General features: G+C 47.1%; 1 protein-coding gene across 1 annotated transcript; it reads right to left on the bottom strand.

Moving 5' to 3' along the window:
• Window positions 1–1,243: 1,243 nt before the first annotated feature.
• Window positions 1,244–21,299, bottom strand: LOC125433570 (uncharacterized PE-PGRS family protein PE_PGRS3-like). The gene is made up of 10 exons (XM_048498188.1): window positions 21,257–21,299; window positions 15,798–15,926; window positions 9,343–10,231; window positions 7,915–8,019; window positions 7,145–7,291; window positions 5,640–5,703; window positions 3,664–3,724; window positions 2,740–2,831; window positions 2,357–2,399; window positions 1,244–1,574 (listed from the first exon to the last, which is right to left on the bottom strand). The coding sequence occupies exons 2-10, from the start codon at window positions 15,907–15,909 to the stop codon at window positions 1,540–1,542; spliced, it is 1,548 nt and encodes a 515-aa protein (XP_048354145.1). The 5' UTR covers window positions 15,910–15,926; window positions 21,257–21,299; the 3' UTR covers window positions 1,244–1,539.
• Between the last annotated feature and the right edge of the window lie 95 nt (window positions 21,300–21,394).

The raw sequence follows: 21,394 nt of genomic DNA, 5'->3' as shown, positions 1-21,394 counted from the left end.
GGCGCTACGCCACAGCTTGAATCCAACCACCATGGGAACCTGTTACTACAATTTTTGGATCCCACCACTGATCAAAGGGAATCACAAAGCAGGTGGAATTTTCTACAGAAGGAAGTAGTGGTAGCTATAGATGGATTTAAAAGAAGATTAAGACATTCACGGAGGAGGATCTGTCAGTGGCTATTAGCTGTAGTAACTAAAAGGAACCTCTATGCTCAGAGGCAGCGGACTCCTGAATCCCAGAGCCAGGAGGCAACATCAGGAGAAAGTCTCAGCCTCTATGTCCTATTGTTGGCTGCCCAGAGAAACTGGTTGGCTGCTGTGTGAAACAGACTACTGGCAGAGATGAACCACTGGTCTGATCCAGCAGGGCTCTTCTAATGTTCTCCTAAGGAGAAGGCCTCAGTCTCTATGCCCTGATGTTGGACCTCCAGAGGAACTGGTTGGCCACTGTGTGAGCTGGGATTCTGGACTAGGTGGAACCTCATTGGTCTGATCCAGCAGGGTTCTTCTGATGTTCTCATGAAGGCCTTGGTCTCTATGCCCTGTTGCTAGACCTCCAAGGAAACTGACTGGCCACTGGGTGAGGCACGATGCTGGACTAGATTGACCACTTATGTCATCTTAGGATGATTCCGCACACGAGTAAAATAGGTTCGACCCAGTTCCCTGAGAAGGGTACTAACCTAGGTCGAAGCCATTGTTGTTCCCCACTGCAACCAGCTTGATCCCAGCTCGGAGGGCGGAATCACCCTGTGCCTCTTCGCCGCTCCGTTCCGATTGGCTACTGTTCTACGGCCATGTTCCGTCTATCCCCATGCACGTTATAAAAAAAACTGCCACAGGAATGGAAGGACGAAGGTGGCGTTTTTTGATTGGCCAGCTGCACGCATGCTCGAAACACTCAGCTGTGATTGGCTGAATGAGGGACTCCTGGCACCAGAGATTCCGCACTTTACTGGAATCGAGCTGAGTTCGAGCGGGGTTCCCTGAAAAAGTAGTAGTTCCCAACTGGAGTTGGGAATTGGACCGTTACACGGGGCGAGGCTGGTACAAAACCACGTCGATCCCAGTGTTTGTGCGGAGCACTTAGGTCGAACGCAGCTCGAACTTAGGTCGATAACCCAAGTGCGGAATCGACCTCACAGGGCTTTTCTTATGTTTTTATGGTACTGGATGGCCTGTGCTTCCATGAAAAAGTGGAGAATTATATACTGGAGATATTTGAGGTACAGAAAACTCCTCTGGGTTAAAGGGCTTTATAAGATCAATGTGAAATACACCATGGGTATAGCCCAGCCTTGATGTGCTGCACCAGCGATTTCCAGAGGCTGTTGGTACCCAATTTCCAGAGGTTATTGGCATGAAAATCCTCCTTTGCAGTGTGAGCTACTTTTATGGGTGGATATTGCCTGTAAAACCATTTAATCTTGAACAGACTGTGGAGAAAAGCAGGGAACTCAGACGGCTTCAGAATTGGCCGTGGGAGAGCAGAGGGTTTTCTGTGCTCCACATCCATTGGCGGCATTCAGGAGAACCTCAGGAAGGTTTCTGGCTGGTGACTGGACCTGCATCTGGAGAGAAACACATCATGAGAAGCCAAAAGACATAAATTAGGTGAGTGGGCTAAGAAAAGGCAAATGCAGTTCAATGTAGCAAAATGTAAAGTGATGCACATAGGGGCAAAAAATCCAAACTTCACATACACGCTACAGGGGTCAGTGCTATCAGTCACAGACCAGGAAAGGGATTTGGGTGTCTTAGTTGATAATTCCATGGGAATGTCAACTCAATGCATGGCAGCTGTGAAAAAGTCAAACTCTATGCTGGGGATCATTAGGAAAGGAATTGAGAATAAAACTGCAAAGATTGTCATGCCCTTATATAAAGCAGTGGTGCGACCGCACTTGGAGTACTGTGTCCAGTTCTGGTCGCCACATCTCAAAAAGGATATCGAAGAGATAGAAAAAGTGCAGAGAAGGGCAACGAGGATGATTGAGGGACCGGAGCACCTTCCTTATGAGGAGAGGCTGCAGCGTTTGGGACTCTTTCGTTTGGAGAGGAGACGTCTGAGGGGGAATATGATGGAAGTCTATAAAATTATGCATGGGGTAGAAAATGTTGACAGAGACACATTTTTCTCTCTTTCTCACAATACTGGAACCAGGGGGCTTTTATTGAAAATGCTGGGGGGAAGAATTAGGACTAATAAAAGGAAACACTTCTTCACACAACCTGTGATTGGTGTTTGGATGGGGGTGGGGCTGCTCTAGATTTATGCTGCAGGTAAGAAGCGGGGAAGAAGCAGCCCCACCCCCATCCCATCATCTCATTGGTCTTCTCGGCCATCACTTACATTTCAGAAGCCACTGGATGAAGGCACCTGGGAAAGGCTTGTCCTAGAGAAGGGGGAGAGGAAGAATGGAGATCAGGCATGGACACAGCATATAACACACTCCTCTCTGGGATACACCTCTGAAGATGCCAGCCACAGATGCAGGCGAAACGTTAGGAACAAGATCCACCAGACCACGGCCACACAGCCCGGAAAACCCACCACAACCAGGTCAGGCATGTCTCTGCTCGAGAGGTGCTCTCAAGAGGTGCCATGGACATCTCTCCCACTGAAATTCAGCAAAGTGCCTCTTTGGGGTGGGAAGGGTGTTTAGGAAGGAGGGATGAGCGGAAGAGCTGAATGGACCAAGCTGGAGAGACCGGAAGAGCTAGAGGCCTTCTTACCTTCAAATCTATTTCCGAAAACTGGCCAGTCGCAACTGGCATGCTGGAAAGGACGGCGTGGATCTTCCCAAGCAGTCCAAAGAACACATAATCTGGTGGGGAAGGAGAGAGAAAGAAGTCAGTGTTTCCCCTGAGCTTGCTAGTGCTGCCAGTCCTGATTGCATCTCTCTGAAATCCGACCCGTGTGCAGCACAGCCCCACTTCTGCCTTCAGAGGGAACATAAGAACTAGCCAGCTGGATCAGACCAGAGTCCATCTAGTCCAGCACTCTGCTACTCGCAGTGGCCCACCAGGTGCCTTTGGGAGCTCACATGCAGGACGTGAAAGCAATGGCCTGCTGCTGCTGCTGCTGCTGCTGCTGAGCACCTGGTCTGCTAAGGCATTTGCAATCTGAGATCAAGGAGGATCAAGATTGGTAGCCAGAGATTGACTTCTCCTCCATCAATCTGTCCAAGCCCCTTTTAAAGCTATCCAGTTTAGTGGCCATCACCCCCTCCTGTGGCAGCATATTCCAAACACCAATCACACGTTGCATGAAGAAGTGTTTCCTTTAATTAGTCCTAATTCTTCCCCCCAGCATTTTCAATGGATGCCCCCTGGTTCTAGTATTGTGAGAAAAGGTATAACATTGTATAACATTGCTGGAAACAATGGCACGTTCCTATCTGGGATGGTTATCCTATTCCAGCAAGCATACAGCTTCAGGAAGGACACACCTGGAGCGGTATAAGGGAGGAAAGAGACACCCACCTAGCCAGACAGATCAGACAAACCAATGCTACGTGGCTGGCAGGGACAACCACCCCAGATAGATGGAGTGTGCTATTCTTCAGTTGAGGGGATTCCACATAAGGTGTGGAGGCGTGCCCGGGGGGAAGGTGTGTCAAAATGCAAGAATATTACCAAAAACACAAAGAATTTTACCATTGAGGATGTGGAGCTGCTGGTTGACTAAACTGAACCAAACCTGGAAGATGGGGCATATCTGAAATGAAGCAGAACATCAGAACTCAATAGCTGGGAAATGTTCCAGTTGTTCATGGCCTGGGAAAATACTGGTGAGATATTAGAAAAACCTTTTTAACAATAAGGACCCTTCAGTGATGGAATCAGATTCCCGGGGACGTTGTGAGTTCTCCCTCCTTGGAAGTATTTAAGTGGAGGTTGGACAGTTTTTTGTCAGGGGTGCCTTAGGTCAGAGGTGGGATCCAGCAGGTTCTCACAGGTTCCCGAGAGTGGGTTACTAATTATTGGTGTGTGCCGAGAGGGGGTTACTGATGGGTGATTTTGCCACGTGATTTTTGCCTTCGTTACGCCCCTCCTCTCAGCAGTAGCGCACAGAACTTGGAGCAGTCTAGCAGGAGGTGCACCGGCGTGCGTGGCAGCCTGCGCCTGCGTGCATTCATTTCCACCCAAGGACCGGCGCAGCGACTGCATCCTTGCCACAGCCCCGCCCAGGAATGCCCCGCCCAGGAATGCCCGGCCAAGCCCCCATCGTGCCCCGCCCAGCCCCATTGGCGCTACACCACAGTTTGAATCCCACCACCATGGGAACCTGTTACTAATATTTTTGGATCTCACCACTGCCTTTGGTATTCCTACATGGTACAAGGGGTTAGACTGGATGGTCTTTAGGGACCCTGCCAACTTTTTACTTCCAAGATTCTATGAGCATATATTCCTGGGGAGAGAAGGGAGACCGCCAGGGAAGGCAAACCAGGTGGGTATCAAGGGGCCCAGGAGTTGGCCAACGGTCACATTTAGCAGTACAACCGACTGGGGAGGCTGGAAGGAAGTTGGACAAACGGGAAGTTCTAGCCAATGTGTGCACGACAAAGGAGTGCAATGAAGCTGGAGTGGAAGAGAAGGGGCACTCCTATTGGAGGAAGGAGTGGACCAAGATAAGATCAATTCATGAGCAAATCTGATTGGTTTCCAGGGGGCCTTTAAACATGTCAGCCTTCTCCACTGATATTCCAAAGTACTGGAGATTAACTTAGACGAGCTGAAGAAGCTGCAAAAACATCTGACATATTTGATGGGGCATTTTAATTTAGAGATTGCGAACACTAATAATTTATATTTTAATGTAAAACTAAATTATTGTTTTAATTTAAATTATTGTTTTAACTAAGTTACTGTTTTAACTGCATGTATTTCTGTATTGTTATAGCCAATGGCTCAAACAATAAATACTTGACTACACTAGAACCTGTTGTTGTTGGGGAAGTACCACGAAAGTAAGAAGGAGAGGAGTTGGTTGTTTATACTCTGCCTTTCAAAACCTTCAGAGTCTCAAGATGGCTTATGAACTCCTTCCCTTCCTCTCCCCACAGCAGGCACCTTGTGAGACAGGTGGGGCTGAGAGAGTTCTGAGAGACCTCTGACAGGCCCAAGGTCACCCAGCAGGCTTCATGTGGAGGAACAAGTAGTTGCACCTGGCTCTTAACCACTTCACCACTCTGGCTCAGGCATGTGTATGGTGCACCACTTCAGTGGCAGCTGATGCTGCCATCTTTGGCCATAAAAAAGGACATCAGAGGCCCCTTCCACACACGCAAAATAATGCATTTTCAAACCACTTTCACAACTGTTTGCAAGTGGATTTTGCCATTCCGCACAGCTTCAAAGAGCACTGAAAGCAGTTTGAAAGTGCATTTTTCTGCATGTGCGGCATGAGCCAGAGAAGCTCTGAGATGGCGACATTTGGGATTAGCAGCAGTTCTTTTCTCAGGATTGACTCCCATCACTTCCTTGGACCTGGAGCCTTCCAGTTACTCTGATGAGCCTGACACCTGGGGAAACGTCGGGGGAAATGTTCCAGCCCAGCTATTTGGCAGCTTTCCATTCTTTCCAGTCAAACTGTCAGCCTCGCACCAAAAGCCCGATGGGCCACTCACCATTGTAGGCAGGACGGTCCGAATGGCTGCATTTATCCCGCCACTGATGAGGTTCGTCAGCAGGCTGAGGAGAAAAAAATAAATGCAACACAACCCCCATCAGGTTTCAGATCCAGATTTCCAGATTCCAAAACTTTGCTGTTGCTGTTCTTGCACCAAGAGGGGGGTTATGATTGAAGTCTATAAAATTATGCCTGGGGTAGAAAATGTTGACAGAGAGAAATTTTTCTCTCTTTCCCACAATACTAGAACCAGGGGGCATCCATTGAAAATGCTGGGGGGAAGAATTAGGACTCATAAAAGGAAACACTTCTTCACGCAACGTGTGATTGGTGTTTGGAATATGCTGCCACCGGAGGTGGTGATGGCCACTCACCTGGATAGCTTTAAAAGGGGCTTGGACAGATTTATGGAGGAGAAGTCGATCTATGGCTACCAATCTTGATCCTATTTGATCTGAGATTGCAAATGCCTTAGCAGACCAGGTGCTCGGGAGCAGCAGCAGCAGAAGGCCATTGCTTTCACGTCCTGCATGTGAGCTCCCAAAGGCACCTGGTGGGCCACTGCGAGTAGCAGAGGGCTGGACTAGATGGACTCTGGTCTGATCCAGCTGGCTAGTTCTTATGTTCTTATGTAAGAGCTGTCAACAAGGGGAATTTGCACTTTTGGGCCTCCCATACATGCTAAAGGCTAAGGTTACTAAGACTGAGAGGGAAGGTGGCATAATTTAGCCTGATCTCAACTGATGCTATGTAGGGTTTGGTATGTGGACCGGAGATCGCAAAGGGAGACTCTGCAGGAAGGGAGGAAGGTAATGGCAAACCACCTCCGCTTCATGATTGACATGAAGGCCCCCTGCAGGATCACCTAGGGTTGAAAGGTATCGCCTAGCTACTGGTGAGAAATGGAAGAAGGTGGGGGTCTTTGCTAGAGGGGAGGGGAAAGTGATTGTTGCCACCACACAATGGTATCACTTTTGGCACAACCCAGAAGCACTGAAATCACACCAGGGCAATGCTCCTGCATTCACCCCCAAAGAACTCTACAGAAGCTACAAATTCTTGGGCAAGTGTTAGAACTTTGTCCTGGCAGGTCACCAGATGTGACGTCATCATGAGGGGACAACAATTGCTGACCCCCCCCCCCATTTGACCAGCCTGCTTCTGCTTGCCAGCCAGATGAGCGGCAGTGAGATATTGCTGGGAGTTTGCCTGCTACACGAATGACTAGTGCAGTGGTGGCGAACCTTTGGCACTCCAGATGTTATGGACTATAATTCCCATCAGACCCTGCCAGCATGGCCAATTGGCCATGTTTTGCTACAAGTTCTCCAATTGGCCATGCTGGCAGGGGCTGATGGGAATTGTAGTCCATGACATCTGGAGTGCCAAAGGTTCGCCACCACTGCTCTAGAGTATTCTCCTGCAGGGTAGGGCCTGGGCTAGACTGGGGTATATTTCAACGCTTCTTTTCAATAGGTCAATATGTCCAAAATTATGACCCACCTCTTGCGCAATTGGATGGTAAACGCTCTGGCCAAGTCCGCACAGTTTTTAAGCACCAGTCTGAGATCTCCAGGTTTGTCCTGAACCATCGCCAGGTGGGCCGTAATGTTGATCTCAACGTAAGATCCACTCAAGAACCTGAGTGATCTAGGAATCAAAAGCCAACCCGTGTGAGGGCTTTGCATATAAAAAAATGATGCTACAGATTTGTTAGGCCTGGCCCCTGCCTGACCTGGCCTCAATGGGCAGGGGTGAGTCACACCTGCAGTTGCTGTTACCTGTGGCCTGAGGGCCATCCTGTTTTCTATTGCAGCTTGTAACTAGTGAAATATGCAAACTACTTCCTCCCCCCAGCTACAGGGGAGATGGAGCCCTATCTCAAGACCTTGGGCAGAATTCAAAACAATGCTGTTTTGAACACTGTTCTCTTCTCATGCAACTAACTCTGGGAACAGGGGAAGGAGGGAGCATCTGAACAGGTGAAGATATATACTCTTTGCAAAAGCCTGCGCGCCAGCTGCGGCTATCTGGCCACAAAGGTCCTGCCACAGTTCAATAAATCCAGTGGTGGGATCCAAAAATTTTAGGAACAGGTTCCCATGGTGGTGGGATTCGAACTGTGGCGTAGCGCCAATGGGGCTGGCCCTGACACACACACACACACACACACACACACACACACACACACACACACACACACACACACACACAGTAGCTCATTTTGTCTCTGCATCAGGAAAGCAGACTGTGAAGGAAGAGGTGTGACTCACCCTGGGAAATTCAGCACGACCCTGCCCTGCAGGCTTAGGATCAGGTCAGTTCCACTGGCGACTTTCCAAGATCCTCGGACAATCTCAAGATTCATGGCATTCCACCTACACAGTGAACAGCACAGAAGACCATGAAGATCCCTCTAGCAGCCCATTCAATATTACACAGGTTTATGTCCAGCATAAAAACCTGCAGTTTAAATCTGCAAGGAGTTAGGACGAGCATAAATTGATGTATTATCAAAGGCGTCACTAGAGGAAGCAAAACAGATGCAGAACAGGGGCGGGGCAGGAACAGAAGAAGAAGAAGAAGAAGAAGAAGAAGAAGAAGAAGAAGAAGAAGAAGAAGAAGAAGAAGAAGAAGAAGAAGAAGAAGAAGAAGAAGAAGAAGAAGAAGAAGAAGAAGAAGAAGAAGAAGAAAAAGAAGAAAAAGAAAAAGAAAAAGAAAAAGAAAAAGAAAAAGAAAAAGAAAAAGAAAAAGAAAAAGAAAAAGAAAAAGAAAAAGGAGGAGAAGGAGAAGGAGAAGGAGAAGGAGAAGGAAGAGGAAGAGGAAGAGGAAGAGGAAGAGGAGGAAGAGTTTGGATTTATATCCCCCCTTTCTCTCCTGTAAGAAGACTCAAAGGGGCTGACAATCTCCTTTCCCTTCCCCACTCACAACAAACACCCTGTGAGGTAGGTGGGGCTGAGAGAGTACCGAAAAGCTGTGATACTAGCCCAAGGTCACCCAGCTGGCATGTGTGGGAGTGCACAGGCTGATCTGAATTCCCCAGATAAGCCTCCACAGCTCAAGCAGCAGAGCGGGGAATCAAACCCGGTTCCTGCAGATTAGAATGCACCTGCTCTTGACCACTACGCCACTGCTGCTCCAACAGGAACTTACAAACAAGGAAAACGAGAATGAGGAAAAAAGCCCACGGAGAAAGGATGCTAATGTGCAAATTCGGTATGACTTCTGAAGGAACTCGTGCACGATTCATACAGACAAACTGAATACACGTAGCCTCTTTCAGAACAGAGGTTGTGCCAAACTGAATGCCTGCAGGAAAAGCGGATGTGATCTCACTCCTTCACATACATGGTCATTATGCATATGGCAGAGAGGCATGAACATGTCTTAAAGAGATTGCATAGGGAAATGAAGCCATTTTGAAAATCTTTCAACCAAAGAATTGTTTTAAAAGGGCATTCATTAAAAAAAAATTGAGGCTGCAAATAAAACGTTTTAGGAACCAGAGGGCGTAAAAACAATGTGGAACTCCATGGCGGAAACATTTTATTTCCTGCCTCCAAATGCTTTAAAAGGTTTGCGCCGAATGGGCCAAGGTAACAGAACTGAAGCGTACATATGGAGGGTCCTCCTATTTTCTTCTGTTGGGGACATACCTATATTAGTTGTGCATTTCTACAGCCTTATTCCTGTCAACTCACCAACTGAATGGTTCCTTTGAATTCCCGCTTCCTTTCAGGAGATCTTCCAGGCCAAGTAAGTTGCCTCCAAGGACACCTTGTAGAGTGCCACCCAGCAAGCCATCTTTGCCGAGAAGAGTTCCACCGACAAGACCTTTCTCACCAAGAAGGCCAGTTTGGCCGAGCAGACCACCATTTCCAGACTGACTTCCAAGGAGAGCCCCAGTTGGGTTGTCCAGAAGACCTCCAGACCCAAGCAGGCCACCGACCGGACTCTTCTCACCAAGAAGGCCAGTTTGGCCAAGTAGACCACCATTTCCAGACTGACTTCCAAGGAGAGCCCCAGTTGGGTTGTCCAGAAGACCTCCAGATCCAAGCAGACCACCGACCGGACTCTTCTCACCAAGAAGGCCAGTCTGGCCAAGTAGACCACCACTTCCAGACTGACTTCCAAGCACAGCCCCAACTGGGTTGCCCACGAGACCTCCAGACTCAAGCAGACCACCGACCGGACTCTTCTCACCAAGAAGGCCAGTTTGGCCAAGTAGACCACCATTTCCAGACTGACTTCCAAGCACAGCCCCAACTGGGTTGCCCACGAGACCTCCAGACTCAAGCAGGCCACCGACCGGACTCTTCTCACCAAGAAGGCCAGTTTGGCCAAGTAGACCACCATTTCCAGACTGATTTCCAAGCAGAGCCCCAGTTGGGTTGTCCAGAAGACCTCCAGATCCAAGCAGGCCACCGACCGGACTCTTCTCCCCAAGAAGGCCAGTTTGGCCAAGTAGACCACCATTCCCAGACTGACCTCCAAGCACTGCCCCAACTGTGTTGTCCACAAGACCTCCAGACCCAAGCAGGCCTCCGCCAACAACTGAACCAAGAAGGCCACCTTTTTCAGAAACATCACCTGCAGCAAGCAGAAGAAGAAGGAAGAGGAGGAGGAGGAGTTTGGATTTATATCCCACTTTTCTCTGTTGTAACGAGTCTCAAAGGGGCTTACAAACTGCTTTTCCCTTCCTCTCCCCACCTCAGACACCTTGTGAGGGAGGTGGGGCTGAGAACATTCTAAGAGAACTGATGGGCCCACGATCACCCAGCAGGCTTCATGTAGAGGAGTGGGGAAACAATTCCAGTTCACCAGATAAAAGTCTGCTGCTCATGCGGACCAGTGGGGAATAGAACCCGGTTCTCCAGATTAAAGTCCACCACTCTCAGCCACCACACCATGTAGTGAAAAGTCTCATTGCAAGAGTTCATGTTAAGGAAAATTGCCCAAAATATTATTCCACCTCTAAAAAGATCCATACCAAACAGAGCACTATGGCCAGATTTTTTTCCCCCCACATCTCGGTCTTTGTGTGGATTTGCAAGTGTAACCCCTCTGTTCAGAATGGGTTGACCCAGAAAGGGGTGGAGACTCAAAGCAGCAGAAGGCTGCAAAAACTGGTGAAGTTGCGGGTGTTGGAAGAAAGGGACTATACGCTGTTTCCTGCCTCATCCTACAGAGGGGGTTTTTACTAGCGAGCTAGTGGCTAGATAGGGACTTAGGAATTTGTCACCTTTACTCTATCATGCTGTGTCTATCCCTTTGATGTAGACTGATACTCTTAGGGACTTGCTTCCGCCTTCTTCTCGGACACTCTCCATTACTCTTACCTTCACCATGCCTAGGGAGAGGATGTGTCTCCTACGCATCCGCCTCCATCCAGCTAGATTAGACTAGATCAGGGGTAGGGAACCTGCGGCTCGAGAGCCGCAGATGCGGCCTCTTCTGCCCTTGCACCGCTCTTGGCTCCACGCAGCTGAGTCGCTGGTTTCATTCTCTTGCCTCGCCCTGCAGAGCAGCAGTGGGTGGAGTGCACCAACTACCCGCTGACGGCAGGCTGGCGCCGGTGGCTCCCTCTCGGCTTCCTTCGCCTCGCTGGGGTGGGGCGAGGCTTCCCAGTGGACGGCGCAGGCCGAGGCCTCCGGCTTCATCTCTTGCCCGCCCTCTGCAGGCCAGCAGGGCGAAGCGCATCCTCACTGTCCCCCCCGCCCGCCTGGGGCCACGCCGCTTGAGACTTCCCCTCTCGCCTCCCATTGAGAGCAGAGCAGGCGCTTTCCTGGTGGCTTTTCAGCAAGGCCAAGCCGCCGTTATCATCCTTGCCTCGCCCTGCAGGCAGCAGCAGGGGCAGGGCACACCAATTCGCCCATGGTCGGGTTGGGCAGTGCCACGGGTTTCCCCTCACCGCCCACCCGCTTCGAAAGTGGGGGCCTGGCGGCTTTCCGGGCGGCCAGCAAGGTTAAAGGCTGGGCCCCTGGTTATCCTTGCAAGCTTCTCAGAATGAGTGGAGTAAAAGGTAAAAAAATACCCAATATATACAGTGTTATCTTTATTTTTAAATGTCAAAAAAATTATTTATGCGGCTCCAAGTGTTTTTTCTTTTCCGCGGGAAAACGGTCCAAAATGGCTTCCTTTTGAGTGTTAAAAGGTTCCCTACCCTCTGACTAGGATAGTGAACTCTATTTTCTTCCACCTTTCTTTAATCCAGGAAATGGAGTTCTACTCTAATAAATACTCTTTTTTATTAGATAAGAAACTACAAAATGACTCTGATTTTCTTTTGTGTCTGAAGTTCTCTCTAGCAAGCTCAACCACTTGGTTTGTGGCCTTTTCCAGAGTGAATCCCTTCCCTGTGGGTGTTAAGCCCCTCTTGTGCCACTCTGCTAATTTTCAAGGGATACACACGCACCAGGTGTGGATCTTCCAACAGCGGGAAGCCAGGCTACCAGGCTGGGAGCTTGATTTAATCCTTTATATAAGCTCTTAACACCTTGTTTAAGGTAACTGCAAAGTTGTCAGGAACTAGTGGGAAGGGAGTTGTTTATTTTTTGCTATATTTGTAAATGTTAGAATTTATTGTTTCAGGGCTTGCTATGTATGTAATTGATGGGAGTTTGTTTGGGGACCTTCATCATCTTGGATCCCGTTCACCCAGCCTCTGAAGTCTTCACAAGCCAACCACCAGCAGGAAGAATTGGACTTGGCATTATATCAGTAGATTGTCAAGATAAGGACTTGAAATGCAACCTAGAAGGACTGTAAATTGTGAATGTTAAATGTTTATTTATTTATTTTATTTATTTATTACATTTATATACCCACTCGGCAATTGTATGTGAACATGAATATACAAATAGAAGGACTGTAAATTGGCAGATGTTAAATGTTTATTTATTTATTTTATTTGTTTATTACGTTATATACGCCCACTCCGGTGTTCAGAGTGATGAACATGAACTCTTACAAATGAGCACAAAAATAAAATCAATCAATACATCTCAGATCATTAAATAAACCATAGTAAATGGCTCTATAGTCTTTGAATCATTAATGTTAATGTTAAAAGTGTTATTTGTTAAGGAAGTAAACCATTTTGTTTTAAAATTTAGTTCTTTGCAACTCCATCCAAGTTCTGCCCCACAGAACCCACAGTTAGAGGTTACACAAGCACCATCTGAGTCAAGAAACTCCTTCATGGGGAAGGAGAAGTTTGTTCCAGTGAGCTTGAGCTGGCTGTCGAGGAAAGAACGGCCCTTTCCACACAAACATTTTAAAATGTTTTTAGGGAAGAAATAAGAAACAAGGAACAAGGTTGGCCAAACCCCCAAAAACTTGCCACACAACAGGAATTGCACAAGGAATACCAACAATGACTAAAGTGTTAATTACTTTGTTAATTACTGTTAATTTGTTAATTACTTTGTTAATTACTGCTGTGTTTTAAACTAATTTAATCTAATTTTAATGGGGTTTTGTTTGTATATATTGTATGAGGAAATTATGTTGTGCACTGCCCAGAGCCCTCCGGGGGTAGGGCGGTATACAAAACCCTTAAATAAATAAATGAATAAATAAAAGTGCATATATGCAATATTCACAAAATAACATAATCAGGAATGATTCCATGAGTCCATAAGGTTCTCCCTCTATAAATATTTCATTCACAGTCCAATGGAAAACATGGAAAAGGCACCGGTTCAAGAAACAGGCGAGAAATAAAACATTTCCTCCAAGTAGTTCTGCATTGTTTTGACCCCCCCCCCCTTTAGAACATTAGAACATAAGAACAAGCCAGCTGGATCAGACCAGAGTCCATCTAGTCCAGCTCTCTGCTACTCGCAGTGGCCCACCAGGTGCCTCTGGGAGCTCACATGCAGGATGTGAAAGCAATGGCCTGCTGCTGCTGCTGCTGCTGCTCCCGAGCACCTGGTCTGCTAAGGCATTTGCAATCTCAGATCAAGGAGGATCAAGATTGGTAGCCATAAATCGACTTCTCCTCCATCAATTCTGTCCAAGCCCCCCCCTTTAAAAGCTACATATCCAGGTGAAAGTGGCCATCACCCCTCCTGTGGCAGCATATTCCAAACACCAATCACATCGCTATGAAGAAGTGTTTCCTTTTATTAGTCCCTAATTCTTTTCCCCCCCCCCAGCATTTTCAATGGATGCCCTCTGGTTCTAGTGACATTGTGAGAAAGAGAGAAAATGTCTCTCTGTCAACATTTTTCACCCCATGCATAATTTTGTAGACTCCCCAATCATATCCCCCTCTCAGCGTCGCTCTCTCCAAATCTAAAGAGCCCCAAACGCTGCAGCCTCTCCTCATAGGGAAGGTGCTCCAGTCCCTCAATCATCCTTGTTGCCCTTTCTCTGCACTTCTTTTTTCTTATCTCCTCAATATCCTTTTTGAGATGCGGCGACCAGAACTGGACACAGGAGTCCAAGTGCAGTCGCACCACTGCTTTACTTCTGAAAATGTTTTCTTTCCAGCCCTGAAACGTTTTCAGCGAATGCCCTTTAAAAAACTATTCTTTAATCTGAGCCGTTTTCAGAATGGCTTCACTGGGCTGTGCGGTCTGTTTTAAAAAAAATCCCACAAACTCTGCCTTCCCTGCATTTCCTCGTGGGCGTCATTTTGTGAGTTCGCCCTCTCTGTTCTCCCCCACCTGTGTCTTCTCATTTCGGTGAGTTCCTCCTCAAAACTGTTATTTTGAGGGACTAATCTTTGAGGCATTGTTATAGAGCAGTGGTGGCGGTTCTTACTGGCACTCCAGATGTTATGGACTACAATTCCCATCAGCCCCTGCCAATTGGCCATGCTGGCAGGGGCTGATGGGAATTGCAGTCCATAACATCTGGAGTGCCAAAGGTTCGCCACCACGGTTATAGACAATCACAGTGCAAAACTGAGAAGGCAGGAAGCATTAATACTTCAAAGACACCCCCCTCCATAGTTAAATATTTGAAGGGATGTCATGTTGAAGATGGAGCAAGCTTGTTTTCTGCTGCTCCAGAGACTGACTGACTGACTATCTATCTATCTATCTATCTATCTATCTATCTATCTATCTATCTATCTATCTATCTATCTATCTATCTATCTATCTATCTATCTATCTATCTATCTATCTATCTATCTATCTATCTATCTATCTATCTATCTATCTATCGTCTGTCTGTCTGTCTGTCTGTCTGTCTGTCTATCTATGTACTTATTGATTGATTGATTGATTGATTGATTGATTGATTGATTGATTGATTGATTGATTGATTGATTGATTGTCTGGATTTGTAGACCGCCCCATCCCCAAGGGGTTCTGGGCGGTGCCCAACAATGTCAGCATATATACTAACGTGATATAACAATGCTGATCACAATAGTGAATTCTAAAACAATTGTTACATGTACTAAAAAATCCATTAAAAATCCATTAAAACAGCGGTCAAAACGATAAGAACAATGGCCTCTATAACCCTAGAATGGCTATTAAAAAGCCTCCTCAAAAAAGAGGGAACGGCCGGACTCCTCCCTAGGAGGGTAACGGAGATGTAAACAAAGACAGAATCGTAAAAATAAGTGGGTAAGGGGGGGCGCCCTACTCAGTGACTAGGACTAGGAGTGATGGATCCAAGCTACAGGAAAAGAGATTCCACCTAAACATCTGGAAAAACTTCCTGACAGTCAGGGCTGTTCGACAGTGGAATTCACTTCCTGCGAGGTTGGTGGAGTCTTTGGAGGTGTTAAAACAGAGGCCAGATGGCCATCTGTCAGGAGTGCTTTGACTGTGTATTCCTACATAGCAGGGTTGGACTTGATGGCCCTGGTGGTCTCTTCCAGCTCTAGGATTCTACAATTCTATGATTGTTCAGAGAAAACTGATTGAATCACAGGAACTGCTCGGCTAAGCTGACCTTCTACGTTTCTATGATAGAAAAAAATGTAGGATAGTGGTGGCAGGGTGGCCAGGCTTCACCATGTAAACTGGTGGTTAAGCCTAACTTCCAACCAATTCCTCCTCAGCCTTTATAATCGAAGTCATTCATTGGCCATGCATATAGACGCCACAACCATTAACCCATGGGATGCTGGGCTCCTCCCGCAGAAGACCAGAACCTTGAGTGGGCCCCATTTGTCTGAGATTCAACTCACCACCTCCAGGCTTGGAGCCTGATCCCAGGAGGCCTCCCAAATTGAGCAGACATTGTGACGGGGCCCAGAAGCCCCAGCAGAGAAGAACGATGCCCCAGGCGTTGGCGGCCATCCTGGCTCTGGAAAGTTCTGAAAGAGAATCAGGCATCAGCGCACAGCAAGGAAGCAAGGAGAGGAAAAGAGCAAGCCGGAGAACCGGATTTGATCCCCTGCTCTGCCACTTGAGCTGTGGAGGCTTATCTGGGGAACCAGATTAGCTTGTTCACTCCCACACATGCCAGCTGGGTGACCATGGGCTAGTCACAGTTCTTTGGAGCTCTCTCAGCCCCACCTACCTCACAGGGTGTTATGAGACTGTAAGCCTCTTTGAGTCTTCTTACAGGAGAGAAAGGGAGGATATAAATCCAAACTCTTGTATATCAGATAAGTGAAGAATCAGGGGGAAGCCCAAACCAAGCACAAAAGGGGTAGGTGAAATATTCAGGGAAAATCAATCATAGTGCAAGTATAAACAAAGGGTAAGTTAGAATAAGAACATAAGAGTGAAATAAAGGGAATTCATACTAGGGGTAAAAGGACTGGGGAAATAAGGAAGGGATTAGTGGATAAGAGATTAAAATGTTATAGAAAAATAGGCTAAAGAGTTGGTAAGGAGGAGAGAAAGGTAGGCATCAGAGCCACTAGGAACCTGGGCTCTCAGATGCTTCAGAACTACAATTCCCATCAGCCCCTACCAGCATGGCCAATTGGCCATGCTGACAGAGGCTGACGGGAATTGTAGTTCCTGAACATCTGGAGAGCCGCAGGTTCCCTATCCCTGGTATAGATGATAAGGGGAACAGGGTATATTTCAAGAGGGGGTATATTTGTGGGGTAATGTTGAATGTCCACGGTGATTTATTGTCGAATCAGTAGGGTGTAATGTATAATGTGCAATGTGATATGTGATTTGTTTGTGTTTGAATGTTTATATTAGAATGTCTAATATTTAATGTTTCATGCAATAATGTAATAATAAAACTTTTTTTGCTAAAAAAAAATCCAAACTCTTCTGCAAGCTGGGTGTGATATCAAGTTTTATTATTAAACAAGTAAGCTATGTGACTTCTCAGTGACATATTTGATCGCCCTTCTCCAGTAAAGTCAGATGATGTGCATGGCACATATCTAGGGGTGGACCCAGACGTTACAGTAGTTCAGGAGCAACCCAAACCAATCAGCCCTGTGGCTCTACAAATCAGACATGTGGCTCAGACCAGTGGTGGGATCCAAAAATTTTGGTAACAGGTTCCCATGGTGGTGGGGTTCAAACAGTGGCGAAATACTAATGGGGCTGGGTAAAGTAACGCACGGGCAGTGGCCGGGCATTCCAGGGGCGGGGCATTAATAATTTCTCTGTTACTGTAAAAAACTCTTACTGTAAAAAAAAAGTTCCTAATTTCCAGCTGGCATCTTTCTGTCCATAATTGAAACTCATTATAGCAAGTCTTGTCGTCTACTGCCAAACAGAAACAAGCTCCATTTCCTCTTTAATTGACTGCCTGTCAAAATACTTAATACTACTTCAAATACTTAATTTTGTTTCTAGAAATCAAAAAGAAGGATACTTTCCTTAAACAAGGAATCCTTTACCATATTTCTAAAACATGCTTTTGCCAACAGCCCAACTTAGGGAGAATTATTTCTACCGCTTTTCTACCTTCGCTAACCAGCCACATAGGAAAGAACAACAGGACTTTTATGATTTTTGGACCTTAAGGAATCTCTGCTAAACGGAAAAGCAGAGACCCAATGAGTACCCCCTCGCACAATAATAAATAATTAGTAACCCACTCTCGGGAACTGGTGAGAACCTGCTGGATCCCACCTCTGGCTCAGACCCAGACAGTGGTGCTGACAGTGTTTCTTGTCTCAGCCACGCTTGCTCCCACACCAACCCTGCAGGAGGTGACTTTAACTTTATTTTGAATGTATATTCCACCTTACCTCAGCAAACTGGGCCCAGGGGGCTGACCAACACAACTTCCCACAATATAAATATAATCAGAGTGGTAATTCAAACTTGGGTCTCCCCCATCCTACTCTGAGACTCCTACCACAATGTTAAGTTGACTCTCCCATGAGTAAATTGATCTAGACAAGATTCAGGACATTGGTAAAGCGCGAGGGGTTCCATGTATTCCTTTAAAATGGCTTCCATCCATTCACCTGCAATCATGGCTGGCACACAAGCAAGCAAAGCGCATTCCTAAGGAAAGCCATGCTAGCATTTTCAAGTGTATGAAAAATGGGTGGCACCTGCATAAAGCAATTTCAAACCGGTTGATAGGTCACAGGCAGAGGTGGGATCCAGCAGGTTCTCACAGGTTCCCGAGAGTAGGTTACTAATGATTTGTGTGTGCCGAGAGGGGGTTACTAATGGGTGATTTTGCCACGTGATTTTTGCCTTAGTTACGCCCCTCCTCTCCGCAGTAGCGCGCAGAACTGGAAGCAGTCTAGCAGGAGGTGCACCCGGCATCGCGTGGCAGCCTGGCGCCTGGCGTGCCTTCAAGGCTTCCCACCCCAGGATTCACATGCTGCCCTGCCACAGCCCTCCGCCCAGGAATGCCCCACCCTGGAATGCCCGGCCACGCCCCCGTCGTTTCCCAGCCAGCCCCATTGGCGCTACGCCACAGTTTGAATCCCACCACCATGGGAACCTGTTACTAAAATTTTTGGATCCCACCACTGGTCACAGGGTAGCCTAAGGCGAGAGCATGTGCAGACTGGCTAGAGCAGATCGGTTCCATTTTGACTAGGTTTCCACTGGGAAAAAATGGGAGCATTCCTGGAAATTGCAACCGACAATATTTTCAGTTTTGTGAAAAGAAAAGTATGTTGAGGTTTCTTTAACAAATGAGATGAGCCAGCAAAGCGTTGCAAAACAACACAAATTGAATTATAGAGGACACTCCTCCCCACACCCGTGACAGTTTCTGGCACCATTAAATGAGATTTTAATTGGCTGGGCTGTCTTTCTCGTCCTGCCTTTGATCGGCGCGTAACCAAGACCATTGCTGGGCCTCCGGATTATTGAGAAGGAGAGGAAACTCAAAAAAGTATGTCACATAAAATCAAAGGGACTTGCTGGCAATTTTTTTTCTCAGAGGCACACGAAGCCCAGGAATTAACTGCTGCCTCCAGGAATGAAAGTCTGATTTGGCAGGAGAAATGCAAAGCTAATTCAGCACTGACTATTTCCGCTCATTTCGATACGCCCGTTATATACCTACCTTCCTCACAGGTGTGAAATGGAAACCTCAGAATTGCACATTCAGAGAAGAAGAAGAAGAAGAAGAAGAAGAAGAAGAAGAAGAAGAAGAAGAAGAAGAAGAAGAAGAAGAAGAAGAAGAAGAAGAAGAAGAAGAAGAAGAAGAAGAAGAGGAGGAGTTTGGATTTATATCCCCCCTTTCTCTCCTGCAGGAGACTCAAAGGGGCTGACAATCTCCTTGCCCTTCCCCCCTCACAACAAACACCCTGTGAGGTGGGTGGGGCTGAGAGAGCTCCGAGAAGCTGTGACTAGCCCAAGGGCACCCAGCTGGCGTGTGTGGGAGTGCACAGGCTAATCTGAATTCCCCAGATAAGCCTCCACAGCTCAGGCAGCAGAGCTGGGAACCAAACCCGGTTCCTGCAGATTAGATACACGAGCTCTTAACCTCCTACGCATCAGTCGCATTTCCAACAAAATAAGGGTCACCATCTTACCAGCAGACAAGACAGCACTTTGGAGAAAAGCGTTCTGCAATAATCGAAACAGCAGGAGGGGCAAATCCTGTTAATGTTGAATGCAGAAAAAAACCCCAAAACCTCATTTGATTTTTTAAAAAGATTCTGGAATAAGAATGAGAATTATGCTGTGTATTTCGGTTGTTCTAGTTATATTCTCTCCTGACGTTCCTTCGCATTGGCATCTTCAGAGGATCTGATAGTAGGAATGAAAGTTTGTCCCCCAACTCCTCATATTTTAAATCAGCTGTTGAAAAATCGTCACCTGTCAGACAGGTATTGAGGAAAGAGAACTTTTCGGCATGGAATCACCTTGACCCCTCCTCATAGGGGCACATATGAGCAATAAATATATCACATTTCACAAATTCCTACTATCAGATCCTCTGAATATGCCAGCCACAGATGCAGGCGAAAAGTCAGGAGAGAAGGCTGCTAGAACACGGCCGTGCAGCCCGGAAACCACGCAGCACCCCAGTGATTCCGGCCGTGAAAGCCTTCGACAATACAATGAAGAAGAAGAAGAAGAAGAAGAAGAAGAAGAAGAAGAAGAAGAAGAAGAAGAAGAGGAGGAGGAGGAGGAGGAGGAGGAGGAGGAGGAGGAGGAGGAGGAGGAGTTTGAATTATATCCCCTCTCCTGTAAGGAGACTCACAGGGGCTTGCAATCTCATTGCTCCCTTCCCTGGCACAACAAACACCAGGAGGTAGGTGGGGCTGAGAGAGTCTCTAGGCTGTGACTAGCCCAAGGTCACCCAGCTGGCGTGTGTGGGAGTGTACAGGCTAATCTGAATTCCCCAGATAAGCCTCCACAGCTCAGGCGGCAGAGCGGGGAATCAAACCCGGTTCCTCCAGATTAGATACACGAGCGCTTAACCTCCTACGCCTGTGAGAAATATCAGCAACAACTCTTTTTATGAAATATAAACTATCAGTTGCCCTGACCTGGATTGCCCAGGTTGGGCCAATCTGCTCAGATCTCACAAGCTAAGTAGGGTCAGCCTTGGCTAGTACTTGGATGGGAGACCACCAAGGGATTGTTATGCATTGCAAAATCACTTCTGTTTGTCTCTGCCCTGACCAGGATTATATTTGGACAGGAGACTCCCAAGGAAGTCCAGGTTTGCTACAGAGAGGCAGGAAATGGCAAACCACATCGTTCGTTTTGTCTGTCCTGACCCGATGGCTACTCACAGTTCTCTCAGAACCCTCTCAGCCTCACCTGCCTCACAAGGTGTCTGTTGTGGAGAGAAGAAGGGAAAAGAGTTTGTAAGCTGAGTCTCCTTACAGGAGAGAAAGGGGGGATATAAATCCAACTCTTCTTCTTCTTCTCCTCCTTCTTCTCCTTCTCCTTCTCCTTCTTCTCCTTCTTCTTCTCCTTCTCCTTCTCCTTCTTCTTCTCCTTCTCCTTCTTCTCCTTCTTCTTCTTCTTCTTCTTCTCCTTCTTCTTCTCCTTCTCCTTCTCCTTCTCCTCCTCCTCCTCCTCCTCCTCCTCCTCCTCCTCCTCCTTCTTCTTCTTCTTCTTCTTCTTCTTCTTCTTCTTCCACCACATACTTCTGAATTGTCAAAGGCTGACAATTAAGAGGAAATTAAGCCACGAAAGAGATTGCTTATTCAACCAGCAAGACCTTTGAAGTCAAGTCTAGATACGAATTCCCCTGAAGGATTTATTGTATTAAAAATATACTTCATTTTACCTTGACTTTCTTCCCGGTGGAGACTCAATCTGGCCTCGTTTTCCTCCTGTCACGTTTTACATGAACAACAAGTTAGGTTAGGTGAGGCTAAGAGGGATTCTCGGGCCGAGGGTCACCCAGCAAACTTCCATGGCGGCG

Source organism: Sphaerodactylus townsendi, linkage group LG05 (assembly GCF_021028975.2).
Source record: "Sphaerodactylus townsendi isolate TG3544 linkage group LG05, MPM_Stown_v2.3, whole genome shotgun sequence".
In the NCBI taxonomy this organism is placed as follows: domain Eukaryota; kingdom Metazoa; phylum Chordata; class Lepidosauria; order Squamata; family Sphaerodactylidae; genus Sphaerodactylus; species Sphaerodactylus townsendi.
The sequence above is the reverse complement of the archived record's forward strand: the minus strand, read 5'-3'. Positions and strand labels throughout refer to the sequence as shown.